The sequence below is a fragment of the Crocuta crocuta genome, unplaced genomic scaffold (assembly GCF_008692635.1).
Source record: "Crocuta crocuta isolate KB4526 unplaced genomic scaffold, BGI_CrCroc_1.0 scaffold95, whole genome shotgun sequence".
Taxonomy (NCBI): domain Eukaryota; kingdom Metazoa; phylum Chordata; class Mammalia; order Carnivora; family Hyaenidae; genus Crocuta; species Crocuta crocuta.
The window spans coordinates 698,500-713,304 of record NW_027530971.1 but is presented as its reverse complement, the minus strand read 5'-3'; the positions used below and the strand labels follow the sequence as shown (position 1 = coordinate 713,304).

General features: G+C 37.8%; 1 protein-coding gene across 1 annotated transcript in view; it reads right to left on the bottom strand.

Annotated features, from left to right (window-relative positions):
• The window catches only part of SLC44A1 (solute carrier family 44 member 1), a 125,708-nt gene that overhangs the window by 12,763 nt on the left and 98,140 nt on the right, over window positions 1-14,805 (bottom strand). Inside the window, exon 13 of the mRNA XM_077769757.1 lies at window positions 5,291-5,428. Within this exon, the coding sequence (XP_077625883.1) occupies window positions 5,291-5,428 (138 nt within the window). The remainder of the gene's footprint in view (window positions 1-5,290; window positions 5,429-14,805) is intronic.

Below are 14,805 nucleotides of genomic sequence, written 5' to 3'. Positions count from 1 at the left end.
TGTCCTTCTCTGCCTGACTTATTTCACTCAGCATAACACCCTAAAGTTCCATCCATGTTGCTACACATGGCCAGATTTCATTCTTTCTCATTGCCATGTAGTATTCCATGGTACAGATAAACCACATCTTCTTGATCCATTTGTCCGTTGATGGACACTTAGGCTCTTTCCATGCTTTGGCCATTGTTGAGAGTGCTGCTATGAACATTGGGGTACATGTGCCCCTATGCATCAGCACTCCTGTATCCCTCGGGTAAATTCCTAGCAGTGCTATTGCTGGCCCCTAGGGGAGTTCTACTGTTAATTTTTTGAGGAACCTCCACACTGTTTTCCAGAGGGGCTGTACCAGTTTACATTCCCACCAACAGTGCAGGAGGGTGCCTGTTTCTCCACATCCTTGCCAGAATCTAGAGTCTCCTTATTTGTTCATTTTAGCCACTCTGACCGGTGTTAAGGTAGTATGTCAGTGTGGTTTTGATTTGTATTTCCCTGATGATGAGGGACACTGAGCATCATTTCATGTGTCTGTTGGCCATCTGGATGTCCTCTTTGGAGAAGTATCTGTTCATGTTTTATGCCCATTTCTTCACTGGATTATTTGTTGTTCGGGTGTGGAGTCTGGTGAGTTCCTTATAGATTTTGGATACTAGCCCTTTATCTGATATGTCATTTGCGACTATCTTTTCCCATTCTGTCAGTTGCCTATTAGTTTTATTGATTGTTTCCTTTGCCGTGCAGAAGCTTTTTATCTTGATTAGGTCCCAATAGTTTATTTTTGCTCTTGATTCCCTTGCCTTTGGGGATGCCTCACTTTAGCCTTTTATAACTTCCTCTATGCCTTCCTGCAACTCCAGTTCTAACCGGGTGACCATAAATCTGCTCCCGATTTCCATAATGTTGTCATTTTAAATATGTTTATAAATGGTTCAAGCCCCATTTTGAGAGTAGAGCTTACTTATTTTAAAAAAAAAAAGTATGTAAGAGAAAATAATTTGGGGTACCTGGCTCACTTAGCCAGGCATGTGACTCTTAACCTCAGGGTCATGAGTTCAAGCCCCACGTTGGGTATAGAGCTTACTTAATTTAAAAAAAAAAAAGGTATATAAGAATGTTATATAATGGAATCATACAGTATTTAACTTTCTGGGATTAGAGTTTTTCACTCAGCAAAATTCCCTCATGATTTATCCAAGTCATTGTGTGTTATCCATAGTTTGTTCTTAACACCATCTTTTATAATGCTTATTCTGATCTTACCTACGTGAACTATCTGATCAGGAACCATTTTTGCATACTAGCAGATACTTTTAGTTGTAGTTAAAGAAATCCTTTTAAAAAGATTTACTGTACTCTGTGATCAGAACTACATTCTTAAAAAAGAAAACTAAAGAATGTTTATCTTAGTATGTTGGAAATTCAAAATACTTTTCCCCTCTTATTTTTTTCTCTTTTTCGGATATCTCAATTTTAAAAAACTTTATCTTGGGATACCCAAGTGGCTCAGTCAGTTACGTGTCCAACTTTTGATTTTGGCTTTGGTCATGACCTCTTGGTGTGTGAGTTCAAGCCCTGCATTGGGCTCTGTGCTGACAGTGAGGAGACTGCTTGGGATTCTCTCTCTCTCTCTCTCTCCCAAAATATATAAACTTTAAAAAATAAATTAAATAAAAAAGTTTATCTAGGTCTTAAAAGTAATTTTTTTACAGTGTTATAAATTTTATATTATTCAAACTTTTATGTTTCTGGAAAGCAATTTGGTAATGCACATCCAGAAACCTATTATGTACTCTGACTCACTGTCCAGGATTCTGGCCTCAGGAAATAAGGATTGACAAAGGCAAAGATTTATATACAATGGTTTCACTGCATCATACTCTGTATTAGTAAATGAGAACAGTTTAACTGTTAAAAAAAAAAAAAAGAATTAGAGCTTTGGTTGAAGAAATGATGATACAATTGTATAACCATGTTTAAAACATTTTTAATAAAATAGTAAATGCTCATGACATAATATGAAGTGAAAAGAGGGAGAGCCTCACTGGCTTAGTCAGTAGAGCATGCAACTCTTGATCTCAGGGTCATGAATTCAAGCCCTATGTTGTTATGGAAAGTACGTAATTAGAAAAAATAAAAGTTAAAAAAAGAAGAAAAGAGATATAAAAATTGCGTTTTCTACTACATTGTTTTCTCTTATTCTGATACATGGCTTCTCTTTTATTTATTTATTTACTTACTTATTGAGACAGAGAGAGAGACTCTTATTCTGATATATGACTTCTTATTTATTTATTCATTCATTCATTCATTCATTCATTGAGAGAGAGAGAAGTGGTGCTCACCCAGGGCTCATGGTTTTGTTTTGTTTTGTTTTGTTTTTTACAAATAAGTTTATTGTCAAGTTGGTTTCCATATAACACCTAGTGCTCATCCCCACAAGTGCCCTCCTCCATGTCCATCTCTCCCCTCCCCTCCCATACCCATCAGTCCTCAGTTTGTTCTCATCATTCAAGAGTCTCTCATGGTTTGCCTCTCTCCCTCTCCTCCACCATTTCCCCCTTCTTCTGCCCCATGGTCCTCCGTTAAGTTCCTCCTAATCCTTCTATACGTGCAAACATATGGTATTTGTCCTTCTCTGCCTGACTTATTTGCTCAGCATAACACCCTCAAGGTCCATGTTGCTACACATGGCCAGATTTCATTCTTTCTCATTGCCATATATTCCATTGTATGGATACACCACATCTTCTTGATCCATTCGTCCGTTGATGGACACTTAGGCTCTTTACATGTTTTGGCTATTGTTGAGAGTGCTGCTATGAACATTGGGGTACACGTGCTCCTAATAATCAGCACTCCTATATCCTTTGGGTAAATTCCTAGCAGTGCTATTGCTGGGTCCTAGGGGAGTTCTATTGTTAGTTTCCTGAGGAACCTCCACACTGTTTTCCAGAGGGGCTGTACCAGTTTACATTCCCACCAACAGTGCAGGAGGGTGCTCGTTTCTCCACATCCTCGCCAGCATCTAGAGTTCTCTGATGTGCTCATTTTAGCCACTCTGACCGGCGTGAGGTGGTATGTCAGTGTGGTTTTGATTTGTATTTCCCTGATGAGGAGGGATGCTGAGCATCGTTTCATGTTTGTTGGCCATCTGGAGGTCCTCTTTGGAGAAGTGTCTGTTCATATCTTCAAGCAGGGCTCATGTTAACCCAAAGTGGGGCCCAAGCTCATTTGATGCAGGGCTTGTGCTCGCTCAACAAGGGCTAAAACTCAAAACCTGTGAGATCATGACCTGAGTCAAAGTCAGATGCTTAACAACAGAGCCACCCAGGCTCCCTCTTTTATTTTAATTGCTCTGGGTATGTATGTTTTTATTTTTTAAGTTATTTCACATCCTTCTTAGCAGTAGGGATAAATTAGAAGTATGTAAAACATAATATAGACAATAGACAAAAAATATCTGAGGCCTTCCTAAATTAGGCATATAGCATATAAATAATAGCAACAGTTGATAAAAGAGCTATTATCAACACTATACTCAGTCCTTGACACAGATTAACTTATTAAATCCTCACTATAAAACATTTCCTCTTATTGTAAAAATATGACAAGAATAAATCCAACAGTCACAATGTAAGTTTAATTGCAAATTTTCAAAATAACGATCTGTAAAGTTTTATAATTCTTTTTAGATGACAGTTGCCTGAGAACTTAACACCATACTGCACTTTCCATGCTTCTCTACATCAAATATTTTTTTCCTTTTCAAAAACATTTTCAAAACACAGTGGTTGGAGTAACCTAAGTGTTTAGTAGTAAGAGAATGTTCAGGAATAGCATGTGACTGGCTTAGTCAGTTAAACATCTGCTCCTTGATTTCAGCTCAGGTCATGATCTCATGGTCTAAGACGGAGCTCCTTGCCGGGTTCTGCACTGGGTGTGGAGTTTGCTTGGGATTCTCTCTGTCTCTCTCTATCCCTCTTCTCCAGCTCACTCTCTTTCTCTCTCTCTCAAAATAAATAAATACAGACATAACAATAACAAAAAAATACCATTTGATGAAATACTGACAATAATAATAATGAATAATATGAAGATTATCAAAGCAATATGAAAAATGTATATGATATAACATGAAGTGAAAAGGACAGAACAAATTGGTATGTATGCTATAATTGTTATACCATAGAAATATAAGTCTATACAAAAACACTGGGAAGGCATATATAAAAATAGATTATAGTGATGTCAGCTCAATTTTTCACATTTTCTGAGCATTTTATGGTTTGAAATACAGATACAAAAAAATCCAACTACCATGTTATTTATTATTTGGCAGATTTTAATAGTATAGAAAAAGTATCTCTTGGGGCGCCTGGGTGGCTTAGTCGGTTAAGCGTCCGACTTTTGCTTAGGTCATGATCTCGTGGTTCGTGGGTTCGAGCCCCGCGTCGGGCTCTGTGCTGACTGCCAGCTCGGAGCCTGGAGCCTGTTTCAGAGTCTGTGTCTCCCTGTCTCTCTGACCCTCCCCTGCTCACGCTGTCTCTCTCTTTCCTAGAAATAAATTAAAAAAAAGAAAAAAAAGAAAAAAAAAAAAGAAAAAGTATCTCTTTTCAGATGCTTTAAGGACAGGAAAGTCTCATTCCCTCACAGCTCTGTTTCAAAGGAGTTTATATGTAGTAACAATGACAGCTAACATTCACAGAGAATTTAATGTATCAAGCACCTTGTTATGTATACTACATGTATTAACCAGTTTAATCCTTAAAACCCTAGGAGTTTGGCTCTATTATTATCTCAGTTTCATAGATGAACAAACTGAGGCACAGAATGGCTATGTACCCACAGCTAGTAAGTGACAGAGCTAGGATTTAAATCCAGGCAGTCAAGCTCCAGGGATAGTACCACTAACCACTAAGTAGGCTGTTTCTAAATTCTTTATACATCAAATTATGTAAGGAGAAACATGGGCAAATTACTGAACTGCCGTGCCTCAGTTTCTCCATCTGTAAAATGAAGATAATAATAGAACTTCCTTCACAAATTTGTTGTTAGGATTAAATGAACACCATACATGTAAAGTACTTAGAACAGTGACTAATGCATATTAAGGGCTTTGTAAGTGCTTCCTTTATATTGCATATATTACTTATAGTTTTTTGGTAGGCTAGACATTTTTCAAATGAAAAGAATATATATATGTATGCAAAAAATATATATATGCAAATGTACATACATACCTACATACATGCAAAACTTCACTGTGTGTGTCAGATAACATATTTGGTCTTACCTTGCCTAGGAATAACATGAAATCCCCCACCGTGTTGATGGCAGCTACTCGTAAAGCATTCTCCACAAGAATGACAAAGGCGTCCTTGGCGGAGGTGCAGAAGTTGGTGCTGTTGATAGCTGTGGCTGTGTATGCATTCTGGACAAAAGTGAAAAACAATATTTTCATTAATAAATGTGATTTTTACCTTGTTAAGATATAAACAGAATACAATGGAAGCACAACTTGTAAAAACAGTCCACAGTTAAACCTATGGCTTTGGTGAGGTACAGGTTAAGATTAAGTGCAAGGAAATTCAAGACATTAAAAAGAAAACAGGCCTGATATGGTAAAAAGAGCTTTTTGGTTGGCTTAGTTTTAGTCCTTTTAAAACACTGACATTTATTAACACACACAAATTTTTCCAACATCTATTAATTTCTTCCCTGTCTCAGTAAATCAAACATAATTTAACCTTTCCTGGATGTTTCAGGTTCATCACTATGAATATCGTGATGTATTATTACCATTTCAGTGATTCTTTAAATACACAAATATGTAAAGGTATAAGGATGCTGTGATGTTTTACCTGGAACATCTATCATCTCCTCTTTGGTGTTTTCTTTCATGCTGTCACTTCTACAGCTCTTGTGGTAGACAGCCGTTTGTTGCCCAACATACCCCTCCTTCCTGGGAGCAGGACCCCAAATCCCCTTTGAGGAAACAGTCCTCCATTCTCTTAGAGTCTGAGTCAGGGACACTACCTGTAGCTCTGGGGGTGGGCCTTGATTGATATGAGCCAATCAGCGTGTTCTACTCCTCTCCACAATGATTGCTTCAGGAATTGGTACATAAACTAATAGAGCCAAAGAAGGTAAAAGATGTTCCTTGGGGCTTCTGGAAAAAGAAGTTTCCTTTCTCTTCTTACATGGGAGCTCCTGACAAAGCAGCTCTCTCATTTTCCCAGATAGCGTGATGCAAGGCTACAAACTGCTGTGGCTATTTTGCAACCATGATATGGGAAGAACCTGAAACTGCTGGGGGTCACAATGTATAACGGAGGGTAAGGCTAACATCATGGAGGTCAGAGCAGAGAGAAACCCATTACTAGTACTTGGTGGCCATATCTGCATGATTAGGAACTAGCCAGATGACTGGACTTTTCAGTCACAGAGGCTAATAAATTGCTAAATATCTCCCCTTTCCTCTCTCTCTCTCTACTCCTTTCTCTCTCCCTCTGTTTCTTTTTCCTTTTTTAGGCCAGATTGAGCTAGCTTTCTGTCCCTTGTAGTACTGAGTCCCAGCTGACACACTTTTATTCAATTATATCTGCTTCTGCTGCTCCATGTACCCTGTGACCCTCTGTCACAGACTCTGATTTTTTTCCCCCTTTTTACATTGGATTCTAAAAGAGGATTGGCATTTTCTGGAAAATGTGAGTAAGTACTAAAACATCAAATAAATCTGCATCTTAGGAAGGGAAACTTTATAGATTTTGTGACTAAAACTTAGACCTGAAGAATTTTTGGTTTAGTGCAGACTTAAATTGTTGAAAAACTGGTATACATGAAGGGCTTACTTTATACTATGTCGTCTGTAAAGTTTTTTTTTTTAACTTAAGTATAGCCGACAATGACACATGATGTTACAATAGCTTCAGCTATACAATATAGTGATTCCATAACTCTATAATTTATATGATCCTCACCACCAGTTAGCTACCATTTGTCACCATATATTATTACAATACCATTGACTATTTTCCCTATGCTGTGCCCTTCATCTCCAGGACTTATTCATTTCTGTTTGTTTTTGTTTTTAATCTTTTTAATGTTTATTTATTTTGAGAGAGACAGAGACAGAACATGAGCAGGGGAGAGGTAGAGAGAGGAGACACAGAATCCAAAGCAGGCTCCAGGCTCCGAGCTGCCAGCACAGAGCCCGATGAGGGGCTTGAACCCATGAGTGAGATCATGACCCGAGCCGAAGTCAGACGCTCAACTGACTGAGCCACCCAGGCGCCCTAGGACTTATTTATTTCATAACTAGAAGCCTATATCTCCCATTCCCCTTTAAAGAGGGAACTTGGGAGAGACAGTCTTTAATTTCTGAATGTTCCTATTGTATGCTTGTTAGTTAATAGGGACCCGGTACGAAGATGAAGTTGGAGGAATTACTAAAAATTCAATTTGCCATTCCAGAATTAAATTTGTTGATTAAAAATGCAGACTATTTCAGGGCCAAGGGGTGCAAACTGTACTGAGAAGGACACATTACTTTTTCAGCAATGGAGCAGTAGGAAATAATGATACTCTTTTAGAAACACAGTATGATTTTAATATATATAATTCCATCAAACAAATTGGGATAATTTATTATCAGAATATATTACATTGTGTTTGCAGTTCTTTTTATCTCAAAAGCTTATAGAGTATTTTAAAGAAATGATACTATTAAATTGTTCTAGTAGCATTTGTTTATGCCTTGCTCTCATATATGGTCATCTTATCAGTTAAAAGACAGTAGGCATGAAAGAGTTAACCATCTAACTGCAGTGGTCCACATTTCTTCATCTTCTATAAAGATTCTTTTGAAACATTCTGCCAAATGCCTCAATGACCTCAAAATAAACTATACTTTTGATCTTATGTAACAATAACTCTGCTGAAAAATGATGGAGAACTTCCCAGGCCTGATTTATTCTCAAAGAACCAAGCCCGACCAGTTCCCTACATACCCACACACACAAAAAATTCAATAATGTATTCTAAAGTAGAGGTTGCCAAATCTGACCTGCTGCCTACTTTTATTAAAAAAAAAGTTTTAATGGAACACAGCAGTGTTCATTTGCTTACATATTGTTTAGCACAGCTGTTTTCACACTGTAATGGCAGAACTGAGCAATTGTGACAGAGTCTATATGGCCACAAAGCCAAAATATTTACTATCTTGTCCTTTACAAGAAAACTTTGCTGTCCCTTGTTCTAGAGTATTGCCCAGGATCAATATCAACCTTGTTCATGGTCTATGGAAGCCATCTTATTCCTTTTGAAATACGAACCCCACTTTCTCATTTCTAGTCTTTTGGTAACTTTCCCTATACACAACCTTTCGGTGGTTTGTTTAGCAACCTTTTACTATAATTCTTCAGTTCAACGATTGACAGATTCTGTAGTGATTTGAGACAGAATATCCCATAAGGAAAATACCTTATTTCCCTTATTCTAAAAAATGATCAAGAAACTAATGAACCAGTTACTTAATAACAAGTTTTCAGGGGAAAATACCCTACCATATTAACTATATATTGATTATGAGATGCTTCATGAAATTAAAAACAAAAAAAAGGCATTCTAATGGCTAGAATCAGGGATAGTGGAAAACCCATTTAAATCAACCAGGTACTGTTCTAAATCTCATCTCCTCAACAAGGACAGACAAGTCACTCTTAACTATGCTATTCTACCCTTCTCAATTTGAACATGACCTTCTTTGAAAAGGGACAGGAGCCAGAGAGGATTCATATACTTCCAATCTCTGTCCTTTGTTATCATCAAACCAGATGACTTGGAGAGGGCCTAACACCTCCAAACTCAACCATAAAAGTTATTTATTCTCCTCATTCATTTTCAGAAGAAATTATTATTCCTCCTTTCTCACTTCTTTCTTCTCTCTCCACCCGGCCCCACATGTCCCACCTACATTGAGAGCAGAAGCCTATTTCTCTGTGGACATAGAAAGAGGCAGCAGTAATTTCTTTTCTCTGCTCATACGTTCCAGGGTTGGATATGCTCACAGAAATTTAGCCTTCTTGGCAACATTCCTACAGATCTGTTCAACTCCTTTGTATTCAACCTAACCAAAAAAAGTTAAGTGGATATTTTATAAACTCTTTCTCCCACTCCCAAGTCAGGAAGATGAGCTGCATGTGACATGCAAAGGTCAAGTTACCTCTTCAAGAAGAAAATTATGCTACAGATCACAGCAGGACAATGAAATCTTCTTCCACTTCTGTACCTCCTAGTCTGAAAGGATTCACACAAAGGTTCTCAAGAAATTCTGAGTTCCTTGTGGCTTTCCCTATTAGTGTTCTCTGAACTTTCTGCTCAATTACTTAGTTAAGATTTTTTTGAGCCCACCTACCTCTTCTCAGACGACCCTCCCGATCTTGAGCTAGACTGGCCACAGAGAGGCATCAATGATTAACATTTAACCAGTGCCCAACATCTAAGGATATAGGCTTAAGACTATTTAACTCCCAGACCACCCAGGAAGCTTTTTAAAAGGATGACTGTTAGCTCAAGTGGTCCCTGGTAACATTTTTGTTTGTTGGTTTATTTTTGAGACAGAGAGAGATAGAGCATGAGTGGGGGAGGGGCAGAGAGAGAGGGAGACACAGAATCTGAAGCAGGCTCCAGGCTCTGAGCTGTCAGCACAGAACCCGATGCAGGGCTCGAACCCACAAACCGTGAGATCATGACCTGAGCCGAAGTCGGATGCTTAACTGACTGAGCCACCCAGGTGCCCTATCCCTGGTAACATTTTTATATGACAGGGTGAGGTGAAAAAGTCCTGTGTAAGAAAATGTTAGGGTAGAAGGTCACCATGTAGGTAACCCAGGCCTGCCTGGCCACATGTCCCGGAACATAGCTTCTACATTGTCACATCTTTCCTTTCTTAACATGTCGACCTAGAGATTCTCTTTAAATTTAAAATATTTATGTAATAACTCACTTAAAGTGACAAGCTAGATAACAATGGTAGGAAAAAGGAAACAGGTCTATGAAACTATGTGTGGATCATTATAAATTAAATAAGGGAAAAGGTAATTAAAATGATCCCATTCTTATTTTGAACAAGGAACAGAGTGGGCACAAAGTCCAATCTACACCATACATTTCATTTAGTTTGGTTCTAAATTCTTAAGTCTTTTTAAGAAAAATAAGAATTAAAAATATATTGCAAATCTTACATTGATTGCCTTTAAAACCATCACCTGTCTTAGTTTACAGTAGGAAACATCAAAGTTTGAAATGTCTGCTATTCTCTATAGTAATCTATACTTTTTAGTCTTCTTTGTGTTACATAACACAGATATCTATTTATATGGGAAACGGAGATATGGCAAGAACAAGGCAAACTTAGATTTGAAACCTTCTTTCACTTCTAGGTCATATGATCTATCACAAGATGCTAGTCTCAACTTTCTCATTTATAAGACAGAGGAAATGAGCCTTCCTTATAGAGTTGTGAAGAGAAAATAACAATATATATTAAGTGCTTAGTATAGTATCAGGTGGTAGGTGCTTAGAAAATATTCTCTGCAACTCCCACTCATAGTATGTAGAGAACAGCTTTATAATCTTATAAGCTTGGTGGCCAGAGAGCAGATTTTCTCCAGTATTAAATGTGCTATCTCCAAGTGGTGTCAAAGTAAACCAAGACCTGAATAATCCAATGCCCACAAGAAACATAGTCTAGTTGTAACAGTCTCTCCACTTACAGTAAATTCTGTTAGATGAGATATGCAATCACCTTCACTGTCACATTAACACAAGCACCCGCAGAAACAAAGAACAGTTTGCAGTTCCCTCTGTTGATGTGCAAAGCTCCAGCACCTATGCTATAAATAATTAATGGCTTATTTTGAAAATCTAAAGCTCTTTTTTGAAGCCAGCTGTATTTTCCATGTGGTTTGGCAGTGGAGCATGGCCTGGGATTATGGGATTTCATACTGTGCTACAAAATGACTGTGGCCTACTCTACCTCCATATCAACCCTTTTCTCTACTAATTCTCTAAAGCACTGGCGGCCCATGGACAAATGACATTGTATGGCCCAAAGATCTTATTTGCCCTGGCTCATTCAGTTATTTATATGTATATGTTTATATTTTATTTTTGTTTATATTTTATATGTTTATATATATTTATATTTTAATAGCAAGAGATAAAATGTAATAACAAGAGATAAAATGTAAACATCTAGAATTCTGGCTTCTCTTGAAAAAACTAGAAAAGTTATAAATTATCTATAAATTCTCACATTGGCAAGAATGTACTAAAGCTTAGAAGTGACTGCCCTCTTTCGATGGAATATGAACTCCACAGGTTACCAGTCTCTGCCACTCTCTATTGCCTTAGACCCTCTCTGCTGCACTAATTTCCATGAGTCACATAATGCACCTCGACTGGCCCCAGACAGTTTGTGTTGTCCAGCCCTGATCAAGGCTTTTGACTTCAAGTTGCATGCTGATCTCAGGAGAGAAGCAAAAGAAAGGATAGGAGGAAAACGGTGCAAACAGGCATTAACTAATTGTTAACCATTGCCAAATGGTTTCTCTAAACGGGAGACACTGTCTATAAAGTGTGAGCACATGGTAAGTGCTCAGTAAATACTGGCTGGCATTATAATTAGCATTATTTCACTGTATCTTATTGAACACTCCAAAGATAATTTCAGAAGATAAACAGGTGATTAGAAAAGAATTTCAGAAAAGAAATTTCTGAAAAATCAGAATGTGAGGGATTTGTATTATAAAATATGTGGGGTATGTAATGAAGCTATGGTAACTACATATTGGAGTACTGATAAAAGCATAGGCAGATCAATGGTACAGAAAAGATAGTAAGACATAAGAATGATATATAAGAATTTAATATATGATCAAACTGACATTTCACAGCAGCAGAAAGAATAGATTAATCACTAACTGGTTCTGGGATAACTGATTAAATCCTAAAACTAAAAAAGTAGGGCACCTGGCTAGCTCAATTGGTAGAGCACGTGTGACTCTTGATATAAGGGTTGTGGGGTCATGAGTTCAAGATCCACACTAGACATGGAGCCTCCTTATTAAAAAAAGAAGAAGAAGAAAAGAAAAGAAAAAAGTAAACTTTTAAAAAGCTACAGAGAAAAACACTAGAATAATTACTTGATCTTGAGGTGGGAGGGTGGGGGAAAACCTTTCTAAGCATCAAAGCCAAGTGCAAAACCATAAAAAGTTTGAAAGTCCTGAGAAGAGAACAATAAAAACCACTGCATATTTAAAAAACGTAAAAGAAACCAATCTTGAACATCTAGAACTTATTCTATACTATATAGAACTATTCTATACTACAGAAGAGTCGTCATGACAGAGGACTTGCTGTGTCCAGGCACATGCTTGGAGTCTGGTAGATACCATCTATCTGAATCCATGGGCACTACAGATACTATTATTACCGCCATTTTACAATTGGGGTTTACAGACTGATAAAACAGTCTATAAGTAAAGTCTGATAAGACATTACCAAACTGCAGTGATAAAGTAGAAACTTCTCCTGAAAGCTAACAGTAAATATTTCAGTGAAAGTAACTGTTATGTTAGCATGGTGAGATCATGGGTGATGTTTTGTTTTGTCTTGTCTTAGTTTTATAACCTCCTCAGTGTTTTACATTACATTTACTTTTAGAGAAAATAGATACATCTTTAGAACTACCTCTTGTTTTATTGTGGCCAGAGCTCTCTTATCTTAGAGTAAAAACACTGGGAGTTCTTTATAAAACAATAAAATGATGGGGGCGGGGGAGGATGATAACACTAAGTGATGACCTAGAGCCAGGCACTGTGAGAGTTGATTTATCTGCATTATATATCATCCTTACCTAAAGCCTACGAGGATAAGTATGTTTTTCTCCACTTACTGAAGGAAACCGAGACTCCAAGGTTTCACTGAGCTTGCCAAACAGTAACAATGTTGGGACTGAAACGCACCTTTAATATCTGGGCTCTCTCGACTGAATGGCCCCCTAATTATCCATTGTGCCTTCTCCAACAAGGCTCTATTAGTGTGGACTCAATCCTATGTGTATGGAACTTCATTTTCTGAAAGCGGTGATAAGTAGCAGAGACAAAAGGGAAGGAGTGAGCTGCCTGATATCTCAGTGTCAGCTCTGGCTTGATCTCTAGCAAAGCACTAATCTCGTAACTGCCAAATGTATGGGGCAGCACTGAGAAGAATGCCCCTTCAAACACTGGCAGATCAGACTCTTAGACCCTGCTGTTTTTCCAAATTGTAGAAAAGGCTCTAGATCTCATCTATTCAGTACTGCCATGATTCCTATCATCTTGAATACTTCAAACAGATGGGTACCCACCCAGCTCTGAAACATTTCACAGGAACAAGGGTTTAAAAAAATTCCATTGGCAACCAATGCTTATGCTTAACCTGTCAGGGGAGAAAATGTTCTAATATCTTCAATATGTTGACCTCATTTCGAGTGAAATTCCTGTGAAAATAGCAGACGTGAAGCACCCTGGGTAATCAGTGTTCATATCACAGCATTTCATATTCCCAAGAAGAACTAAGTATTAGTTCAGAATCACTCCCCCTAAGCCTTCACTCGCTTATTTGATTTATTCCTCTTTTAGTGCTTCCCCTGAATCTTCAAACATCATACCTACCTAATGAAGATTAAAAATACACAAAAACCAGGATGTTTGAGTGGCTTAGTCAGTTAAGCATCCGACTTCGGCTTAGGTCATGATCTTGTGGTTCACGAGTTCAAGCCCTTTGTTGGGCTCTGTGCTGACAGCTCAGAGCCTGGAGTCTGCTTTAGATTCAGATAATACAGAGCTAGGTTTAGCATCTCTCTCTGTGGAGAAGCTATTTAGTGATGGGTACAAAATGTAATGATGAGTATTTTTGGTGTATCCACCAACTTTTTGATAAGGATGACTTGGTCCCAAACCAAATTTTAAAGAATGTGATTTTTCAGACTGCTATGGCTATTACTGATTATTTTAATAATGACCTTCCAAACACTTTGCATCCATACAGTATTATTATCTACAAGAATTTCTTTTGCTAATGAAATGTCAAGCCAACATTTTTATATTAACCATAGAGCTATAATAAAGCAAACTCTGGGCAAGCTCAACACCACGGCCACAGGACTACCATTTTTTGACTGTCCTTGAATGAAGGGAAAGTGCAATGCTACTCTTCACTCACTGAGAGGTAAATGGTGAGAAAGTCCATTTTTATCTTTGCTCTATTAGATGAGGGCACCGGTACATTACAACTGATTTTCAAGGAATGTAGAGAAGTGGGGAAAAAAGGAAGATGAAGAAAACATGAGAAGAATGTTTCACATCAAGTCCTGTGTGCCCAGACACAGAAAGACAGAGGACCAACCTGCTTCCTAAGAAATGTTACCCTATAATACCAATTCCTTCACTTAATTTGAGAAATGATAGCACTTCCTCTGATAATATCTTCTAGGCCAGGATCATAGACCTCAAGCAGTTGGACCCCCCCAAAAAAAGTATCAGGATAGAGAGCACACCAGCTTTGAATAATAGTAGACAGCAGCAAAAAGTGAGTTTAAGTGCCACAATGGCTTTCTACTAAACTAAATCTTTCAAACAGCATTCATTCATTCATTCATTTTTTAAAAGTATGCTCCATGTCCAATGTGAAACTTGAACTCCCAATCCCAAGGTCAAGAGTCACATGCTCTATTGACTGAGCCAGCCAGGCACCTCTCCAACA